The following is a 21,191-nucleotide window of genomic DNA, read 5'->3' as shown; positions in this document are numbered from 1 at the left end:
TCAAAATCGCAAGAGTCCTCCCTCTATGGACCACTAATGCCATTGGATGTGGTGGTTGGAGGTCAATCATCTCAACACCAGAACATCATTGCAGGATTTCCTCAGGGTAGTGTCCTAGTCCAATCATCTTCAGCTGCTTCATCGCTGACCTCCCTTTCATCATAAGGTCAGTAGTGGGGATATTTGTGGATGACTGCACAATGTTCAGCACCATTCGTGACTCCTCAGATAACAAAGCAGTCCATGTCCAAATGCTGCAAGACCTGGGCAATATCCAGGCTTGGGCTAACAAGTGGCAAGTCACATTCATGCCACACAAGTGCCAGGCAATGACCATCTTGTACAAGAGAGGATCTTACCACCGCCCCTTGATATTCAATGGGATTACCATCGCTGAATCCCCCATAATCAACATCCTGAGAATTACCATTGATCTGAACTAGACTAGACACATTATTTCAGTGGCTAACAAGGCAGGTCAAAGACTAGGAATCCGACAGCGATGAACTCACCTCCTGAACCCCCAAAGCCTGTTCACCATCTACAATGCACAAGTCCAGAATGTAATGGAATACTCTCCACTTGCATTGATGAGTGCAGCTCCAACAACACTCAAGAAGCTCAACACCATCCAGGGAAAGCAGCCCGCTTGATTGCTCCCCCAGCCACAAACATTCAAACCCTCCACCACCGACGAACAGTGGCAGCCATGTGTACCATCTACAAGATGCACTGCACTCACCAAGGTTCTGAAGACAACACTTTCAAACCCACTTGAAGGACAAGAGCAGCAGATATCTAGGAAACCCACCACCTGGAGGTTCCCCCCCAAGTCACTCACCACTCTGACCTGGAAATATATCGCCGTTCCTTCACTGTCGCTGGGGCAACATCCTGGAATTCCCTCGCTAACAGCACAGTGAGTGTACCTACGCCTCAAGAACTGCAGCAGTTCAAGAAGGTAATTCAACACCACCTTCTGTAGGGCAACAAGGATTGGGTAATAAATGCTGGCCTAACCAGCGATGCCCACATCCCGCAAAGGAATAAAAAAAAACTATGCTCCAAGAACATGGTTTGGGATGCACATGGGTAATGGGACAAGCACCTAGGGGAAATAGTCCAACAGGTTTCCCAGGGGGGATATAATATCTATATCAATGATCTGCCTCCAATCCTGTCTCAGAAGATTACCAATGTTGGTGATATTTGCTGTTCCTCTCAGGTTGGGACAGTTTATAAACTACAGGCAACACTGAAGAACGATGCTGCAAAGCTGGCCAATTACTGTAAGACCTGGTGCCTTCAGCCCAGAACAGTCTCATGTATGTTCCACGTCCACAATGTCAGTGCCAAGAAAGAACCCAATATCTCCTTGATTGACAAGAGGCTAAATTATTAACAGCATCCTATTTATGGTGATCGAATACTGACATACAAAAAACGTCTGAGCAAGACAGCAGCCATGATCAAAACACAAAACAATTTCCTCAACAAACTTGCTGGCTTTTTAACGAGTACAGTTGCTCAAACCTTCAGGGTCTGAGCTCTTGCTATTGTTTACTTGACTGCAGAGTACAGCACACCAATATGGTTCAACTCATCCCATACTAGTCTTGTAAATACCCATCTCAACAAAATAATGTATATGATCTCAGGTACCCTCTGATCAATTCCCCTCCCCTGGCTTCCAGTCCTAAGCAACGTCCCATTCCCTCATACAAGGAGGGAGATTGCAACAAGAAAGCTTATGGAGACGGTTTACATCAACCCAAGCCTGCCGCTACACAAGGACCTTACCAATCCACCTGCTGCTCGCCCCCCCATCACACCAACCTGTACGGGTAAGACCAGCATGACAAGGAATAACAGCACAGACTCTAAGACAGCAGCAATGGAATCAACACGCACCATTAAAATCCATTTCCTGATCACAGATCCCACAGCTCGCCGACCCAGCTTCAACTTGCCATGCCAACAATGGGCACTCACAACCGTTTCCACACCTCGGAAGTAGAAGTGGAGTGTTGCGTGGATTTCCTCCGGGTGCTCCGGTTTCCTCCCACAGTCCAAAGATGTGCAGGTTAGGTGGATTGGCCATGATAAATTGCCTTTATTGACCAAAAAGGTTAGGAGGGGTTATTGGGTTACAGGGATAGGGTGGAAGTGAGGGCTTAAGTGGATTGGTGCAGACTCGATGGGCTGAATGGCCTCCTTCTGCACTGTATGTTCTATGTTAACAGTACTATGTTGCAGGGAACCCAGACTGTGGCTGTGGTACACCCCAATCGATGACTCATATTACTGAAGACTGCCCCCTGGCAAAATTCAGCAGAGAGCTGAGAGAACTCCATTTAGCCGTTACAGAAGCTATTGCCTGGCTTGGTAATTCCTGCACACGCTAATAATACTGGATATCGGCATAGAAAAGGCCATTCTAGCCAACCAGTCCATGCCAGTGTTTATGTTCCACCCGCCTATTCTCCTATCTCTTATCATCTAAATCTATCTTCATAATCATCTCTGCCTTTCTCCCTTATATCTTTGATTAGTTTCCCTTTAAATGCATCCAAACTACATTACTTCAACCACTCCCTGTGGCAGCAAGTTCCACATTCTTATCATTTATTGGGTCAAACAGCTTCGTCTGAATTCTCTATTTTATTTCTTGCTGACGATCTTATATTGAAGACCTCTTAGTTAAGCACTTCCCAACAAGACTAACAACATCCTGGGGCTTACCATTGACCAGAAACTGAATTGGACCAGCTATATAAATACTGCGACTACAAGAGCAGGTCAGAAGCTGGGACTCCTGCGGGGAGTAACTCACCTCCTTACTCCCCAAAGCCTGTCCATCACCTACAAGGCACAAGCCAGGAATACTTTCCACTTGCCTGGATGAGTGCAGCTCCAATAATATTGAAACTCAACACCACAAAGGACAAAGCAGCCCATTTGATTGGCACCCCATCCATCATCTTGAGTATTTGCTTCCTTCACCACTATTGCACAGTGGCAACAGTGTGTAACATCTACAAGATGCACTGCAAGAACAAGGCTCCTTCAACAGTACCTTCCAAACCCACAAACTGTACCACCTGGAACTCAAGAACATCAAATACATGGGAACACCACCAACTGCACATTACTCCACAAGCCACATATCATCTTTATTTGGAATAATAACATCGTTCCTGCACCATCACCGGGTCAAAATACTGGAATTCTCTCCCAAACAGCAGTGTATGTATCCACACCTAATGGACTCCTGGGGTTCATTAAGACTGCCGCATTCTCAAGGACAATTAGTGATGGGCAACAACATTAGCGATTGGCCTTGCCAATGATACCCACATCCCACAAAAGAATAAAAAAAGAGAAAACATACGGTCTTCATTCACTCTAGCAAACATGTTAAAGACCGTTATGAGGTTCGCCCTCAATCTTTTTTTAATAAAAAAAGACACCTAGCCGATCAATCCTTTCTTGGTAAGTATAACCATACAGTCCTGGTATTATCCTTTTAAATCTACTCTGCATCCTCTCCAGAGATTCTTCAGAGGTATAAGAGCAGCTGAAAACAAAACAGTCTGAAAATTAGTGCCCGATGACAAAGAAGGCTGATCATTTTTTGTGACAAGAAATCAGGTAATTATGGTACTTTATATGATCTATAGTGAAATGCAAATGCTTCTGAGCCAACTTCAAATGAGTGGAATTATTAAACTTCAAATCTGTAGAAAGATTGGTTTTCTCTCTGTTTACCCTCTATTATGATCAAGACTGCAGACCAATACATTTGTATAAATTCACCAACGTCACCTCAGCATTGCAGCATTCAATGCAGTTAACACACTTAATACAGAAGCCATACAAATATCCTTAAGAATAACAGAATAGAAAGGGGTGCCGATGCACAAGACTATATCTGGGTGAGACATAGTTTGAGTGAGAAGTTGTGAATTTGGTTCGGGTGTGAATTCCTGGTAACTTTTTGTTAACTTTAAGTTCAAATTAAGAGTTAGATTCTTACTTTCAAACATTTGTTAGCTGAACACTCGAGTTAAACAGGGAACTGCCCTGAGTGGCAGTTCTCGATCAATCACCTCAATAGGTGTTAACTACTTTAGCAGAAAGCTGAGCTAGATCGTGAATCATTCGAGGTTCTATAAAAGCAGACAGGTTTTATTTATTTTTTTGATAAATTTAGAGTACTCCAATTCTATTTTCCAACTAAGCAGCAATTTAACATGAACAATTCACCTATGCTTCACATCTTGTTGGGTTGTGGGGGCGAGACCCAGCAGATCCGGGGAGAATGTGCAAACTCCACACGGACAGTGACCTGGCGCCGGGATCAAACCCGTGTCCTCGGCGCCATGAAGCAGCAGAGCTAACCACTGCATCACCATGCTGCCCTAAAAGCAGACAGATTTTAAACCCACATATATAAAAGGGCATGTGGAATAGGAGACAACACCGAGTTAGACATAGACAACACTTCTCACTGTACCTCTGTACACATGACAATAAATCTAAATCTAATCCAAATCTAAGAGAGAGTATGAAATTGGGAATTTGATTCAGATGGGAATCAGAAATAGAGGGGCAAAGAGGGGACCGGTTTTCTACTTTTCTCAGTCTAACGTGGTTCCTGAGTTTCCTTCCTTGTCACCAAGCTAAGACAGTGCAACTTTCTATTACTTGATCTCTGTAAATTTTTAACTATTTGACTAATTAAATAAATAATGTTAGATTAGACAGAAAGGGCTGGGAATTTAAGAAGGGGTGTTGGAGGGAAACTACGAGGCTGTCGGTAATTTGAGTTTACAAGGGGAATAACTTGCAAGACCTCCACCACCAAACGGAGGACCACCGCCTACTTGGCAACAAGGAATGGGTAATAAATGCTGGCCTAACCAGCAATGCCCACATTCTGTAAATGAGGTTAACAAAAATCACTTCCCTGTACCTGTGCATGTTGCTTATAGACTGTCTGTGTGGAGTTTGCACTTTCTCCCCGTGTGTGCGTGGGTTTCCTTCGGGTGCTCCGGTTTCCTCCCACAGTCCAAAGCTGTGCAGTTTAGGTGGATTGGCCATGCTAAATTGCCCCTTAGTGTCCAAAAGGTTAAGTTGGGTTACAGGGTGGAGGCGTGGGCTTGACTAAGGTGCTTTTTCCAAGAGCCGGTGCAGACATGATGGGCCGAATGGCCTCCTTCTGCACTGTAAATTCTATGATTTCTTTTTTTGTTATAAATTTAGAGTACCCAATTAATTTTTTCCAATTAAGGGGCAATTTAGTGTGGCCAATTTACCTTCCTTGTACATCTTTCGGTTGTGAGGGCGAAACCCACGCAAACACGGGGAGAATGTGCAAACTCCACACAGATAGTGATCCAGGGCCGGGATCGAAACTGGGACCTTGGTGCCGTGAATTCCATGATTCTATGACTATGGGAACTGCATTTCGCTCCTCCCTTTCTAAATTCTTCTCCAGCACCATAACATATCCCTTCCCTAACACCCTTAGAGATTTTCATTCTTGGTCGCAGAGGATGCTATGCACCTCCCAAATTAAACCCCATTCTGCTACCTCATTCATTTTCAGCTCTTCCCCACCCACTGATTCCTCTTCCAGACAACCTTCTGAGCCTTGTTCTGCATTGCGGTTATCCTCACAGGACTCTTTCTCCTTGACCACAAAGCGAGCAGGTCATCATACCTGTTGTACTGGACCAGTGCCGACAAGATCTCCTTCTCAACCTCTCCTAAATCCCAGCTAATGGGCTCCCTATCAGTCACAGTCTGCTGTTTATATAGCTTGATTTTCTCTTCAGCAAGGGAACCCCTAAATCTTAGGGTTGTTTTGGGTTGTAAAAATCAATACTAAGAGTTCCCATTTACTGTCAGTAGAGTTTTTTGCCCCGTTTTTCCATTAAATAGCTATAAGTCTTTTGAATACAACTCCTGTTTCCCGCTCATCATCCCTTGATGCTCCGACTAGCATCAGCGATTCCATTTTCCTGATAATATATTGGTTGGCTGACGGCTGTTGAATCATATTTGCACGGTATAAGTTTTCCTTAACATAGAACATAGAACGATACAGCGCAGTACAGGCCCTTCGGCCCACGATGTTGCACCGACATGGGAAGTCAAAAACTAAAGGCCATCTAACCTACACTATGCCATTATCATCCATATGCTTATCCAATAAACTTTTAAATGCCCTCAATGTTGGCGAGTTCACTACTGTTGCAGGTAGGGCATTCCACGGCCTCACCACTCTTTGCGTAAAAAACCTACCTCTGACGTCTGTCCTATATCTATTACCCCTCAATTTAAGGCTATGTCCCCTCGTGCTAGCCACCTCCATCCGCGGGAGAAGGCTCTCGCTATCCACCCTATCTAACCCTCTGATCATCTTGTATGCCTCTATTAAGTCACCTCTTAACCTTCTTCTCTCTAACGAAAACAACCTCAAGTCCATCAGCCTTTCCTCATAAGATTTTCCCTCCATACCAGGCACCATCCTGGTAAATCTCCTCTGCACCCGTTCCAAAGCTTCCACGTCCTTCCTATAATGAGGCGACCAGAACTGTACGCAATACTCCAAATGCGGCCGTACCAGAGTTTTGTACAGCTGCAACATGACCTCATGGCTCCGGAACTCAATCCCTCTACCAATAAAGGCCAACACACCATAGGCCTTCTTCACAACCCTATCAACCTGGGTGGCAACTTTCAGGGATCTGTGTACATGGACACCGAGATCCCTCTGCTCATCCACACTGCTAATAATTTTTCCATTAGCCAAATATTCCGCATTCCTGTTATTCTTTCCAAAGTGAATCACCTCACACTTCTCCACATTAAACTCCATTTGCCACCTCTCGGCCCAGGTCTGCAGCTTATCTATGTCCCTCTGTAACCTGCAACATCCTTCCACACTGTCTACAACTCCACCGACTTTAGTGTCGTCTGCAAATTTACTCACCCAACCTTCTGTGCCCTCCTCTAGGTCATTTATAAAAATGACAAACAGCAACGGCCCCAGAACAGATCCTTGTGGTACGCCACTCGTAACTGAACTCCATTCTGAACATTTCCCATCAACCACCACCCTCTGTCTTCTTTCAACTAGCCAATTTCTGATCCACATCTCTAAATCACCCTCAATCCCCATCCTTCATATTTTCTGCAATAGCCGACCGTGGGGAACCTTATCAAACGCTTTACTGAAATCCATATACACCACATCAACTGCTCTACCCTCGTCTACCTGTTCAGTCACCTTCTCAAAGAACTCGATAAGGTTTGTGAGGCATGACCTACCCTTCACAAAACCATGCTGACTATCCCTAATCATATTATTCCTATCTAGATGATTATAAATCGTATCTATTATAATCCTCTCCAAGACTTTACCCACAACAGACGTGAGGCTCACCGGCCTATAGTTACCGGGGTTATCTCTACTCCCCTTCTTGAACAAAGGGACCACATTTGCTATCCTCCAGTCCTCTGGCACTATTCCTGTAGCCAATGATGACATAAAAATCAAAGCCAAAGGCTCAGCAATCTCTTCCCTGGCTTCCCAGAGAATCCTAGGATAAATCCCATCAGGCCCCGGGGACTTATCTATTTTCACCTTGTCCAGAATTGCCAACACTAAATAAACATGCTGTGGGCATTCCTATATCAGAGAGAGATCATATCACTTAAAGGTATGTGTCTAAAGTCCAATTTATTGTGATATACAAAATTTGTCAATCAATCAACAATACTGGAATGATGAATTCCTGGAAAAAATAATTTATTAAAAGATTTGCGTCAATCACCTTCTTTGCAAGAACAATTTATTGCAGTTGTCAATGACTTACAGGCTGGAGTAAGTAGGCCAGGGATGTGTCCTGAATGATGATAACTGGTAGCTTAGTCATCTTTGTGGCATGGAAGAGTGTCTCCACACTGGCCATGATCTGGTCTAAGCGTCCACCAAGCCCACCAAGTATAATAACATCATCGACCTAGCATACAAATGACAGCACTTCCATTAATATTTAATCATCCTTTTGTTCTTTTCATCTTCGCCACAGAACATAAAGAAACATTCATTTCAAAAATTGTCAAGATTTAAATTTCTGACACCAGAGTCAGTAGCTTATTGTTCTGAATGGTGAATGTTCGAAGCAATTAGATTCAAATCACAGGTTCTTTGTGATTTCAAAAGCCCTAACTCTAGCCTACTGGGCAGACCTTGATTGACTGAGGTAATTCCATGATCTAACATTTTAAACGATTATAGTAGCAATAATTATTCCTTTGAGATAAATCAGTCTGGAGGTTTCTGAAGCTTTGAACATAATGTGGTTTCTACTTTGTGAAGAAATTGTCATTCCTCAGCAGAAATTTGATGAAACCACAATGCAACTTACATAGTAAAACTCTCATTGACTAATCATGTACACATATCAATAATGGTCTGATTATTCTTAGTTAATAAAAGAGGTGAATTCTAGTTCTGAAATACAGGACAAATTGGCCTCAGTACATGAACGTGAGAGGAATTTTCCAAAGTACTTTTTCCCCTAAAGGTATTCTTCCTGTTTTTTTGCATCCTCAGGAGATAAATTGGTAGCATCTTGATGTGGGAAGGAAAGGGTGAAATTGGAAGTACGTAGGGCGCGATTCTCCGCAAATGCGGAGAGTCGTAAAGTCTGCCGTGAAACTGGCTGTGTTTCACGGCAGCCTCCGTGCCCCCTCCCGGGACCCGATTCTCCCCCCCCCCCGGTCGGGGCTAGCAGCGCGGCCCCGTGAAGCACGGCATCAAGCCCGTGCGCCAAGCGGCTGAGGGGCATGACGGCCCACGCATGCGCGGGTTGACGGCTCCAACCCGCGCATGCGCGGATGACATCATCACGCATATGCGTCAAACCCGCGCATGCGTGGGCCGTCATGCCCCTCAGCCGCCCCGCGGACTGTTCCTGCGGGGCGGCGGAGGAACAAAGAGTGCGCGGGTATCGGACCCGCTGCCCGTGATCGGTGCCCACCGATCGCAGGCCCATGCCACCCTTGGCACGGCCGTGGTGCGGCCGTGCCAATCGGTGCCATGGTTGTCCGGGACGGCACTTGGCGGCCTTTTTCACGAATGGTGAGAGCAGGTGTGTTTGCGTTCGCGAAAATGGCCGTAAAGGACTGGGAACTCGGCCCATCGGCCTGGGGAGAATCGCTGTTCGCCGTAAAAAATGGCGAGCAGCGATTCGTGTCGTGGGGCGGCCGTGGGGGGGGGGGGGGGGGGGGGGGGGGAGAATAGCGGGAGGTCGGGAAAAATGTCGGGAAGGCCCTCCCGCTATTCTGTGACCCGTCGTGGGCAGCGGAGAATCGTGCCCGTAATATTTTTAAAAAAAATTTAAAGCACCCAATTCATTTTTCCAATTAAGGGTCAATTTAGCGTGGCCAATCTACCTAACCTGCACATCTTTTGGTTGTGGGGGCAAACCCCACGCAGACATGGGGAGAATGTGCAAACTCCAGTAGGATAGTGACCCAGGGCCAGGATTGAACCTGGGACCTCAGCGCCGTGAGGCTGTAGTGCTAACCACTGCACCACCGTGTTGCCCTGGAAGTATGTAATCACAATGCTCTGGTTATTATGATGCGAGGCAGGACCTGGTCTTCTCCTGGTCATCAATTTCACATGTTTATATTTTTCAATGAATTGTGCCATTTCTTCAGAAGAAATCATATTCACAATATTTCTATTTTCCTCGGTGTTGATTTTTTAGCAGTTAAGTGATAGTATAAAACCCATAATGTCTATTCTATATTATAACTGCAAAGAGATACATGCAAGTTAAGATAATACAAGGTGATAGATAATTTGGTAAGTGAAAAGTTATTCACATAAAAATATGAATAGGAAAGCAGAATATTTTTGACAGAATATTGACAGAAAGTCAGCATGTATGAGAAGCAATTAGGAAAGCAAATTGCATTCTGACTGAGGTAGATTGAAGTGCCTGTCTGTCTCTTTAAGACAGCACAGCAGAGAAGGGTCACTTGGCTCTGGGGACCAATGGGGACCGAGAGCGGGTGATCACTCCAGAGGGCAGAGTCCTCTCCCGGGCAGTATATGTCGTAAAGATGTAACGGTTGGAGAAGCAGCTCTGTGCTACTCCAAGGCAGCGAGGCCAGAGGCGTCTAAATCTTTGTTTGTTTTTCTCAATAAATTCTGTTTGTTCGCATTAAGAGCCTCCTCCTCGTCGCTGCCAGACTACCACATTGTCGACGGGAATAAAATCGATTACGTGGACACGACCAACCTGTGGGTCTCCGTTTAAGTTGAACAAGGGCAAGGACAGCCAAGAGTGAAGAGAATAGAGTTGGGTAAACTTACCTGAAAACTGAAGCGAGTAGGAAATTAGTGAAAAGTTTGTGACCCTGGTCTAAACGAGAAGCACCGCAGCTATATCAAGGTCACTATGCCAAAGGGAGTGGCAAGGAAATCTATCAAGGTCAGTAAGAAACAGTACAACATACACCAGCTAGCAGAAGGGGAACTAAAGTCAGAGCCAGAGAAAAAGCATAAGCAGAACCCAACAACAGAATGTCATAGAATGGATGGAGAGCCAAGGACATCCCATTGTAACGGGGGCGATCAAATTTGATGACAAGTAAGAAAACTACAAGTCAAAGTGAAACACATCAAGGATGTAATCCATGGCGTTCATGTAGGGCACCCTGTATCATCTACTACAAAAGTTATTCAAAGTTCACAAAAAATAAGTTTGATTAGTTAAAACAGGATTTGTCGAAGAAGGAATCTGAACTCCTTGCCTTACAAACCAAGCTTGAAACATTAAACAATCAAAATTCTGATTGGAAACAGAATCAATCACTGCTAAAGAACAGAGAGCGGCCATACTTCAAACAGAGGATACCAAGGTTGCCTCACCAAAGAGAAATATTAGGGGTCTAGAAGATGAAATTCCAATGTTGAAGACTAATGGAGCTTTGAGTGCCTAAGACAGGGGAGAGGAGCTTAAGCAGATGGAGATTTACAAGAGCCATTATTGGGAATTCTTTGGAGATCTAATCGAACGATCACCTACCAGTTGTGTGGAAAATACAAATGAGTTTGAGAAATGGGCATTCTGCAGTGAGGCAGAAACTTTCCGGCGCTTCAAGGTACTGCGGAGGACATAGCTATGGATAAATCCAAAGGAAGAACACAACTGTTGGGACAAGTTAGCAATTCAGGAGAATTGGCGAATAAACAATGTTGAATGTAGACGTGGAGTTTGACACAATCACACCAAAGGGTAAGTGGCAATGGCCCCAAACCATTCACAGCATGAGATGGCAGAGACTCTTATTAAATGTTGTTGGAGAGAATGTTGAATTCAGCTTCAAAGAGACTTAGAGACAGATAAACTGAATGGATTGAAAAGCAGAGCAAGGAATCAGAAAACAGTTGTGATCCTTTTCGGCAAGAGAAAGTTATTATGGCGAGAAGAAAGCCACAGTGATTGAGAAAGAACACCAAGGGGTTCTTTCAGAAACAGAATTTCAAGCTCTGAAAATGTCAGTAGATCAGGAATTTTCCGCAAAGACCTGGAACGCAGATCGAAAAGCATCTGGTGGTGCCAGTGAGAAAACATTGGGGGTGGAGGAAGAAGCGGATATATGGTATAAAGAAATCCTCATGTACATGTATGGCATTTTAAACTCCTCATGCACAAGTAGAAGATTGGGTGATGCAATCAACGATGGAAACTGAGATAACATGTCAGAATAAGATCACAGAAATGGTCACACTAATAGATAAGTATAAGAACAAATATGGTGACATGGTCGACGGGAAAGATGCAAATAGAAATGCTAAAATGGGAAGGGGCTTTATCACACGGCTGAAGTACCAGAAACAGAGTACCAGAAACAGAGTACCAAAAAAAAAAAGAGTACCAGAAACAGAGTACCAGAAACAGAGTACCAGAAACAGAGTACCATGACCACCCCCTTCACAATTGACAGACCAAGTTCCTGAATGAACTATCAAGCCATACGTCTGTGCAGCGTTTTGATGAGGGTACCAGCATGCATTGTAGATAAGGTACTTGACAGAAGAAGAGCCATCGAAGGATTGGAGAGTGACACCGTCCACAAACTAAAGTATATAGCCCTTGATCGGCGCAGAGCCCAAGACAGAACTTGGGAATCTGCAAGCCTGTATGGAAGAGTCGCCAGCCACTCCAGCAGCAACCGCCCCCGAAAGTACGGATGCCAGAGGGGTTGGCGCCGCTTCAGCCGATGTCGAAGGGACGACGAGAGTTTGCACATGCGCCGAAGGGCCAGCGTGATCACGCACATGCGCAGAACCGCCGGCGTGGTTCAGCGCATGCACAGACCGGCCAGCGTATTTTGCCGCATGCGCAGGGGGTTCTCTTCTCTGCGCCGGCCATGGCAGAGCCCGACAGGGACCGGCGCAGAAGGAAGAAGTGCCCCCATGAAACAAGGCCACCCGCAGATCGGTGGGCCCCGATCGTGGGCCAGGCCACCGTGTCCCCCCCCCCCCCCCCCCCCCGGGGGTCGGCTGCCCCTGCGCACCCCCTGAGGACCGCCCCCACTGACTCACCTGCCCTGCCAGTATGTGAGTTGAGACATTCACGCTGGCGGGACTGGCCAGAAACGGAATGTATGGAAGAGTCTCATGAAATACTATCGGAGGGATTCCCCGACCCCCTGCCGGGTCGGAGAATCGCCGAGGTGCGTATTCTCCGTCGCCGTCTTTCGGGTGGGAGCAGGATTCACGCCATGTCGGGCGAGGGCCATTGGCAGTGCGCCGCCCACCCCCGCCCCCCCCCCCCCCGCCCCCGCCCTCCCCCCCACCCCACCCCCGCCCCCGACGATTCTCCAGGCCCCGATGGGCAGAGCGGCCGTCCGTTTTTGGCCAGCCCCGCCGGTGTGAATCACTCAACTCACATACCGGCAGGACCTGGTAGGTAAGTCGGCGGGCGCAGTCCTCGGGGGATGGGCGCAGGGGGATCCGACCCGGGGGGGGGGGGAACGGCGGCCTGGCCCGCGATCGGGGCCCACCGATCTGCGAGTGGCTTGTTTCGTGTGGGCACTTCTTCCTTCCGCGCCAGTCCCTGTCAGGCTCCGCCATGGCTGGCGCGGTGAAGAGAACCCCCCGCGCATGTGCCAAAATACGCCGGCCGGTCTGTGCATGCACAAAACCACGCCGGCGGTTCCGCGCATGCGCGAGATCATGCTGGCCATTCGGCGCATGTGTGAACTCGCGCCGTCCCTTTGACGTCGGCTGGAGCGGCGGCAACCCATCCAGCATCCGCACTTACGGGGGCGGTTGACGCTGGAGTGGTTGCCACCAGTTCTCACGCCGGCGTGGGAACTTAGTCCCAAGAAGGGAGCATCCCGGCCCACGTTCGGAACTCTGCATAGTTGAAGCCCGCTAGTAGAAGTGTTATGTTAAATGCAAGCCTCAAGTTATCATCATCAAATAATTGCTACATCGATTTACAAGTGTTGAACTTGTGTGTATAATGTGTGTGTAGCATTTGGGTTGAGTAGATTAATTTTGAAGATTGTATAAAAAAAGGTAAAAGGGGCAAGTATGTGGTAGATTGAGGTGCCTTTCTCTTTAAGACAGCACAGCTAAGGAGGGTCACCTGGCTCAGGGGACCAATGAGGGCCAAGAGCGGGTGATAACCCCAGTGCCCTCTGAACCATTGTTTCTTGTTATCAATAAATTATGTCTGTTCACATGAAGAGCCTCCATCTCGTCACTGCCAGACTACCATACTAATCTTTACTGCCAAGGGATTGGAATACAAGAATAAGGAAGCCTTGCTCCAATTGTATAGGACTACTCTGCATAGTTTTATCACCATTCCTCAGGAAATATATACTTGTTTTGGGAACCCGTACAGCGAAGGTTGATTCGGTTTGTTCCTAGAATCTAAATGTAAATGTCGCCACAGTCCCAGAGGACCATAGGCTGCTCTCCCCTTTGAGAGGTGATGACTTAACCTGCAGGTTACTGCACCTGAGGCGAGGGGCAAGTAATGAGAGGTTGAGTAAATTGGGCCTCTCCCTTCTGGGTTTTGTAGATTCAGAGATAATCTCAATGAAACATTCAAGATTCTGAAGGGATTTGACGGGGTGGAAACTTAGAAGTTGTTTTTCCTGGCTGGATTATCTAGAACATGGGGAATCATATGAGGACAAGGGTCAATCATTTAGGACTGAGATGAGGAGAAATTCCGTCACTTGGAGGGTTGTGAATCTTTGGACTTCTCTACCACAGAGGATCACTCCATCTTGAGTACATTCAAGACTAAGATAGATGATCTCTCAGGAGGTCGAGGAAAATGGGGATTGGCCGTTAAAATGTGGAGTTGAAGCACAAAATCAGTCATCGATGGCAGAGTAGCCTCAAGAGATCATCTGGTCTCCTCCTGCTCCCATGTGTTACATTCTTATGTTTTACACCTCCCCCCCCCGCCCCCCCGTATAGTGATGCTTTGTTGTTAAGGTGATTTACCTCCCAAAAATGGTGGATGACAAAACCACAAGTGGCTAATAAAGACACTTGAGAACCTTGCCCAAAATTGTATCATAACATAATTTTCCAGCTTTACTTTGCTCATCCACGAATCATCAACATCCTAAAGAGGAAAAGTCAGGACAACAGAACTTGAGTCCATACAATGAGTCCATACAGAACTCCCATCTCTCAGATGTTGATCAGCACTCTCCTGATACAATCAGTGTCCATGCCTGAGTACACTGAAGTACAGAGTTCCACAGCTCTGTCAAATCATGTGAACAGTTAGTAGTACAAGCTGAAAGACATTTATTAAACATTTCAATTTGCCTGAAATCAGTGGAGCCTTTAACAATTGTTAGTGGAGAAGATCACATTATTAAGATAATCACACTTGAGCGAGGTGCAAAAAAGCTCATTGAATTGCCCAAAATAGTTAAAGTGTTTTATGTGTTATAAGTGGTGCCTTTATAATTGATGTCTACAATAATGAAATTGCTCAGCTATAGGCAGATATCCACAATGAACAAGGCAGTAAGGGGACTGTATTAAAGAGGGCTCAGGGAAGAAAATGCAGTTTCAGAAATGTGGGCAGCAAGTTATGAAGTCAGAATCACAGAATTGCATTTGTTTTCACTGGCAGAGGGAAGATGGAGAAGGACGCATAATGCAGTCTTCAAAATTTTGGTGTAAAAAGAGAGATTTGCATTTCTTTTCTTTTTGTATAGATGTAATCAATCCATTTAACTTGGACTGTGAATTAGAATTTAGGAACAAGAAGCATGAGTATGAAAAATTAGAAGAGATTCCCCCTATTTCCCCGGGCCAGACGGGATATATCCAAGGATTCTATGGGAAGCAAGAGATGAAATTGCAGAGCCGTTGGCAATGATCTTTTCGTCCTCACTGTCAACAGGGGTGGTACCAGAGGATTGGAGAGTGGCGAATGTCGTGCCCCTGTTCAAAAAAGGGAATAGGGATAACCCTGGGAATTACAGGCGTTAGTCTTACTTCGGTGGTAGGCAAAGTAATGGAAAGGATACTGAGGGATAGGATTTCTGAGCATCTGGAAAGACGCTGCTTGATTAGGGATAGTCAGCACGGATTTGAGAGGGGTAGGTCTTGCCTTACAATTCTTATTGACTTCTTTGAGGAGGTGACCAAGCATATGGATGAAGGTAAAGCAGTGGATGTAGTGTACATGGATTTTAGTAAGGCATTTGATAAGGTTCCCCATGGTAGGCTTATGCAGAAAGTAAGGAGGCATGGGATAGTGGGAAATTTGGCCAGTTGGATAACGAACTGGCTAACCGATAGAAGTCAGAGAGTGGTGGTGGATGGCAAATATTCAGCCTGGAGCCCAGTTACCAGTGGCGTACCGCAGGGATCAGTTCTGGGTTCTCTGCTGTTTGTGATTTTCATTAATGACTTGGATGAGGGAGTTGAAGGGTGGGTCAGTAAATTTACAGATGATACGAAGATTGGTGGAGTTGTGGATAATGAGGAGGGCTGTTGTCGGCTGCAAAGAGACATAGATAGGATGCAGAGCTGGGCTGAGACGTGGCAGATGGAGTTTAAGCCTGACAAGTGCGAGGTTGTCCATTTTGGAAGGACAAATATGAATGCGGAATACAGGGTTAACGGTAGGGTTCTTGGCAATGTAGAGGAGCAGAGAGATCTTGGGGTCTATGTTCATAGATCTTTGAAAGTTGCCACTCAAGTGGATAGAGCTGTGAAGAAGGCCTATGGTGTGCTAGCGTTCATTAGCAGAGGGATTGAATTTAAGAGTCGTGAGGTGATGATGCAGCTGTACAAAACCTTGGTAAGGCCACACTTGGAGTATTGTGTGTAGTTCTGGTCACCTCATTTTAGGAAGGATGTGGAAGCTTTGGAAAAGGTGCAAAGGAGATTTACCAGGATGTTGCCTGGAATGGAAAGTAAGTCTTACGAGGAAAGGTTGAGGGTGCGAGGCCTTTTCTCATTAGAACGGAGAAGGAAGAGGGGCTTGATAGAGGTTTATAAGATGATCAGGGGAATAGATAGAGTAGACAGTCAGAGACTTTTCCCCCGGGTGGAACAAACCATTACAAGGGGACATAAATTTAAGGTAAATGGTGGAAGATATAGAGGGGATGTCAGAGGTAGGTTCTTTACCCAGAGAGTAGTGGGGGCGTGGAATGCACTGCCTGTGGACGTAGTTGAGTCGGAAACATTAGGGACCTTCAAGCGACTATTGGATAGGTACATGGATTATGGTAGAATAATGGAGTGTAGATTAATTTGTTCTTAAGGGCAGCACGGGTGCTCCGGTTTCCTCCCACAGTCCAAAGATGTGCAGGTTGGGATGATTGGCCATGATAAATTGCCCTTAGTGTCCAAAATTCTGATAATCTATGATTAACCTAGGACAAAAGTTCGGCACAACATCGTGGGCCAAAGGGCCTGTTCTGTGCTGTATTTCTCTATGTTCTATTTCCTTGTACTTAAATGGATTGGATGTTAGACTGAAAGAGTTAATGCAATGCTAAGTAATGTCTTTAAACAAAAGATCGATGAGTAATTGATTCAGAAGAGGAAAGAGATGTTTCTTTGGCTGCATTCTGTATCGTGAGGCAATGGCTTGGGATATGGTGGTCAACTCTGTTAAGCATTGCCTGGTGTGGCTCAGGAGCCCCATTCTGTCATAGCAGTCTCTGCCACATTCGCTGCAAAGGAAGACAGTGGACTGAGAAGGTGAATGCTTAATTAGCCTCTGTTTTCTCTGGGTCCTCTTTTCGGTCAACTGAGCTTGCCATTTCTGTTCACCTTTTCAAATGCCTCTCCAGCCAGCCTCCAGAGGACACAATCTTCAGCAATTGTTTCCCAAATATCTGCACCAATGTCAGCCATTTTCATACCTTGCTTGCAGATGTTCCTAAAGTGGACTTATGGATGTCCAACAGATCGTGACCCAAAGAATAATGCAAAGTGCAGCACATGAACAGGCCCTTCGGCCCTCCAAGCCTGTATTGACCATGCTGCCCATCAAACCTAAAACCTTCAGCACTTCTGGGGTCCATATCCCCCTATTCCAATTCTGTTCATGTATTTGTCATGATGCCCCTGAAAAATCATGATTGTACATGTTTCCACCACCTCCTCCGGCAACGAGTTCCAGGCATTCACTACCCTCTGTGTAAAAAACTTCCCTCGCACATCTCCTCTAAATTTTGCTCCCTGCTCTAAACTTCTGTCCCCTAGAATTTGACTCTTCCACCCTGGGAAAAAACGTCTGACTATCCACTCTGTCCATGCCCATCATAATTTTGTAGACTTCTACCAGATCATCCCTCAAGCTCCGTCGTCCAGTGAGACCAAACCGAGTTTATCCAACCTCTACTCATAGCTAATGCCCTCCATACCAGGCAACATTGTGGTAAATCTCTTCTGTACCCTCTCGAAAGCCTCCACATCCTTCTTGTAGTATGGCGACCAGAATTGAACACTATATTCCAAGTGTGGCCTTGCTAAGTTTCTGTCCAGCTGCAGCATGACTTGCCAAATTTTATACTCAAATGCCCCGGCTGATGAAAGCAAGCATGTCGTATGCCTTCTTCACTATCTTCTCCACCTGCATTGCCACTTTCAGTGACCTGTGGACATGTATACCCAGATCCCTCTGCCTGTCAGTACTCTTAAGGGTTCTGTCATTTACTGTATAATTCCCACCTATATTAGACGTTCCAAAATGCATTATCTCAAATTTGTCCAGATTAAACTCCATCTGCCACCTCTCCGCCCAAGACTCCAACCGATCTACATACTGCCGTATTCTCTGACATTCCTCATCGCTATCCGCACTTCCAGCAACCTTTGTGTCGTCTGCAAACTTATTAATCAGACCAGTGACATTTCCTCCAAATCATTTATATATACTACAAACAGCACTGATCCCTGTGGAACACCACTAGTCACAGCATTCCATTCAGAAAAGCACCCTTTCACTGCTACCGTCTGACTTCTATGACCGAGCCAGTTCTGCATCCATCTTGCCAGCTCATCTCTGACTTCACCTTCTGTATCTGTCTGCCATGAGGGACCTTGTCAAAGGCTTGACTGAAGTCCATATAGACAACATCCGCTGCTATACTTTCATCAATCATCTTTGTCACTTCCTCGAAAAACTCAATTGAGTTAATGAGACACAACCTCCCCTCCATAAAACCATGCCGCGAATCTCACTAATACATCAACTTGCTTCCAAATGAGAGTAAATCCTATCTCAAAGAATCCTCTCCAATAATTTCCCTATTACTGAATTAAAGCCTACCGGCCTGTAATTTCCTGGATTATCCTTCATATCTTTCTTAAACAACGGAACAATATTAGCTATTCTTCAGACCGCTGAGACCTCGCCCGGATATAAGGATTTCTGTCAAGGCCTCAGCAATTTCCTCCCTTACCTCACTTAGTATTCTGGGGTAGATCCCATCAGGCCCTAGGGTCTTATCTTCCTGAATGTTTTTCAAGAGCCCAACGCCACTTCGTTTTTGATCTCAATGTGACTCAGACTATCTACACACCCTTCCCCAGACTCATCATCCACCAAGTCCTTCTCATTGGTGAATACTGATGCAAATTACTCATTTAGTACCTCCCGCAGTACAGCTGTGTCCACGTGGGTTGGTTGGAAGTCTTTAGGTTCATCTCGGCTGGGTTCGTCCTTCAGGTAACGATCGCGGTTCCTTGAACTTGGCTGGTTGATATGCTGCAATTGGTCACACATAGGCCGTTCCAAAAGAGGCCTATCCCGAGTGTGCAGGGTTTCTTATCCTTCTTCGTTTTTGCGCCCTTTTGGGCGGTCCTAACGCCAGATGCAATGGATCGATAGGGTTCCGATTACCTCATTGATCCTGACCAATTAAGGGGCAGAAAGCTTGGTGGCTGGGCGGGTCATAGCTGTCATTGTCCCAGGCATGTAGGCCTTTCCAAATAAGGAGAAGTGGCGCCGGTTAGTCTGCTATTGTTGTGGTACCTTGATTTGAATTCTGTTGTCCTGGGGAAAATGGTGATTGACTTTTAATTGGTGCAAGTTTCGGTCAGGTCTGGCTTCTTTGCACAATACATAGAGGCTGTGTACTTGTCTGTGTCCAAGTTGACCACAATTCCCTTGGTCCTTTGCAGGTGGTGATTTTAGATGGCTACACCATATAAATACTGTGTCTCCAAGAGCAGGTCAGAGGCTGGGGATTCTGCAGAAAGCAACTCCCCTCAGCATATCCACCATCTACTAGGGTGAAGTCACGAGTGTGTTAGAATGCTCTCCACTTGTCCAGATGAGGGCAGCTCCAACAATACTCAAGAATACCATAAGACATAGGAGCAGAGATAGGCCATTCAATGAGATCATGACTGATCTGATGTGATAATTCTCAATTCCACTTTTCCATAACACCATAAGGCATAGGACACCATCCAGCACAAATCAGCCTCCTTTATTGATACCCCATCCACCACCTACAAATTTAACTCCCTCCATAACTGACACACAGTGGCAATAGTGTGTGCCACTTACAAGATGCACTGCAGCAACTCAGCGAGGTTCCTTTGATGATGCCTCCCAAACATGCAACATCTACCATCTAGATGGACAGGGATTGTAGAAGCATGGCATCACCATCACCTGCAAGTTCCCCTCCAAGCCACACGTGATCCTATTCCTTCACTGCCATAGTCAAAATCCTGGCAGTCACTCCCTAACTCCTGTGTTCCAACAGACTGTTGTAACCTCAGCAGATCCACAGGGTAACCAATTGTCCCTATCCAGTAGGAACTACGCGTTATAACATCGACCATTACATGTTGTTCCTGTCAATTAAAATCCTAATTTGAATGTTTGAGGTGAAATGATTGTTACCTTCTTGCATAGTTGGAACGGAATTATTGCCAATCTACATAATTTTGTAGACCAATTCTTTTTCATTAATCATGTAGTGAACTTACAAATAAATGAATAGGTATGTGAATCTGAGATAGAGAAGAGGCTGCTCTGATAACTCCTCATTTGGACACTTTATAGTATATCCCTGCCCTAATTGTCCAATAGCATAGTTCACCCTATTTTCTTCTGATCATGAAATAGCAAAAATAATTTAAATACTTAAAAAATGTTCTTGGGATGTTGGCAACATTAGCAAAGCCATATTTTAATGTTAGATCCTTGATTCTCTGGGACGATGGCAGTTTAAGTTGCTCGTTCTCAGTGTGCGGTATCACTGGCAAGACCACCATTTATTGTTCATTGCTGGTTAATCTTAAGAGGATGGTGGAGGTGGTCAGCTTTCTTCTTGAACTGCTGTAGCAATTTTATGCAACTGACTCAGTTGAAAGTGACATATAGGTCAGACTAGGTAAGAATAGAGGTTTTCTTTCGATAAAAGAACTCCAGTGAACTCCAGTGGCTTATCTAATGATTGGGCAGCTTCTCGGGCACCAGTTTTACACTCTGAAATTGCCATTTTGGGATGTAAACTAATGCTCCTGGATTATTACTGATTCAGTAACATAAATACCTGCTACAGCACCCGACTAATGCCAACAAAACAAGCTGGGGAATCATGATCATATTATTTTGGCTAACTGA

The 21,191-nt window shown here is 45.5% G+C and overlaps 1 protein-coding gene across 3 annotated transcripts in view; it reads right to left on the bottom strand.

Annotated features, from left to right (window-relative positions):
- Positions 1–21,191, bottom strand: part of tpk1 (thiamin pyrophosphokinase 1) — a 417,730-nt gene that overhangs the window by 214,249 nt on the left and 182,290 nt on the right. For all 3 annotated transcript variants that reach the window (XM_038797789.1, XM_038797787.1, XM_038797788.1), the window contains one exon: positions 7,887–8,033. In XM_038797789.1, the coding sequence (XP_038653717.1) occupies positions 7,887–8,033 (147 nt within the window). The remainder of the gene's footprint in view (positions 1–7,886; positions 8,034–21,191) is intronic.

This window comes from Scyliorhinus canicula, chromosome 5 (genome assembly GCF_902713615.1).
Source record: "Scyliorhinus canicula chromosome 5, sScyCan1.1, whole genome shotgun sequence".
Lineage (NCBI taxonomy): Eukaryota > Metazoa > Chordata > Chondrichthyes > Carcharhiniformes > Scyliorhinidae > Scyliorhinus > Scyliorhinus canicula.
The sequence above is the reverse complement of the archived record's forward strand: the minus strand, read 5'-3'. Positions and strand labels throughout refer to the sequence as shown.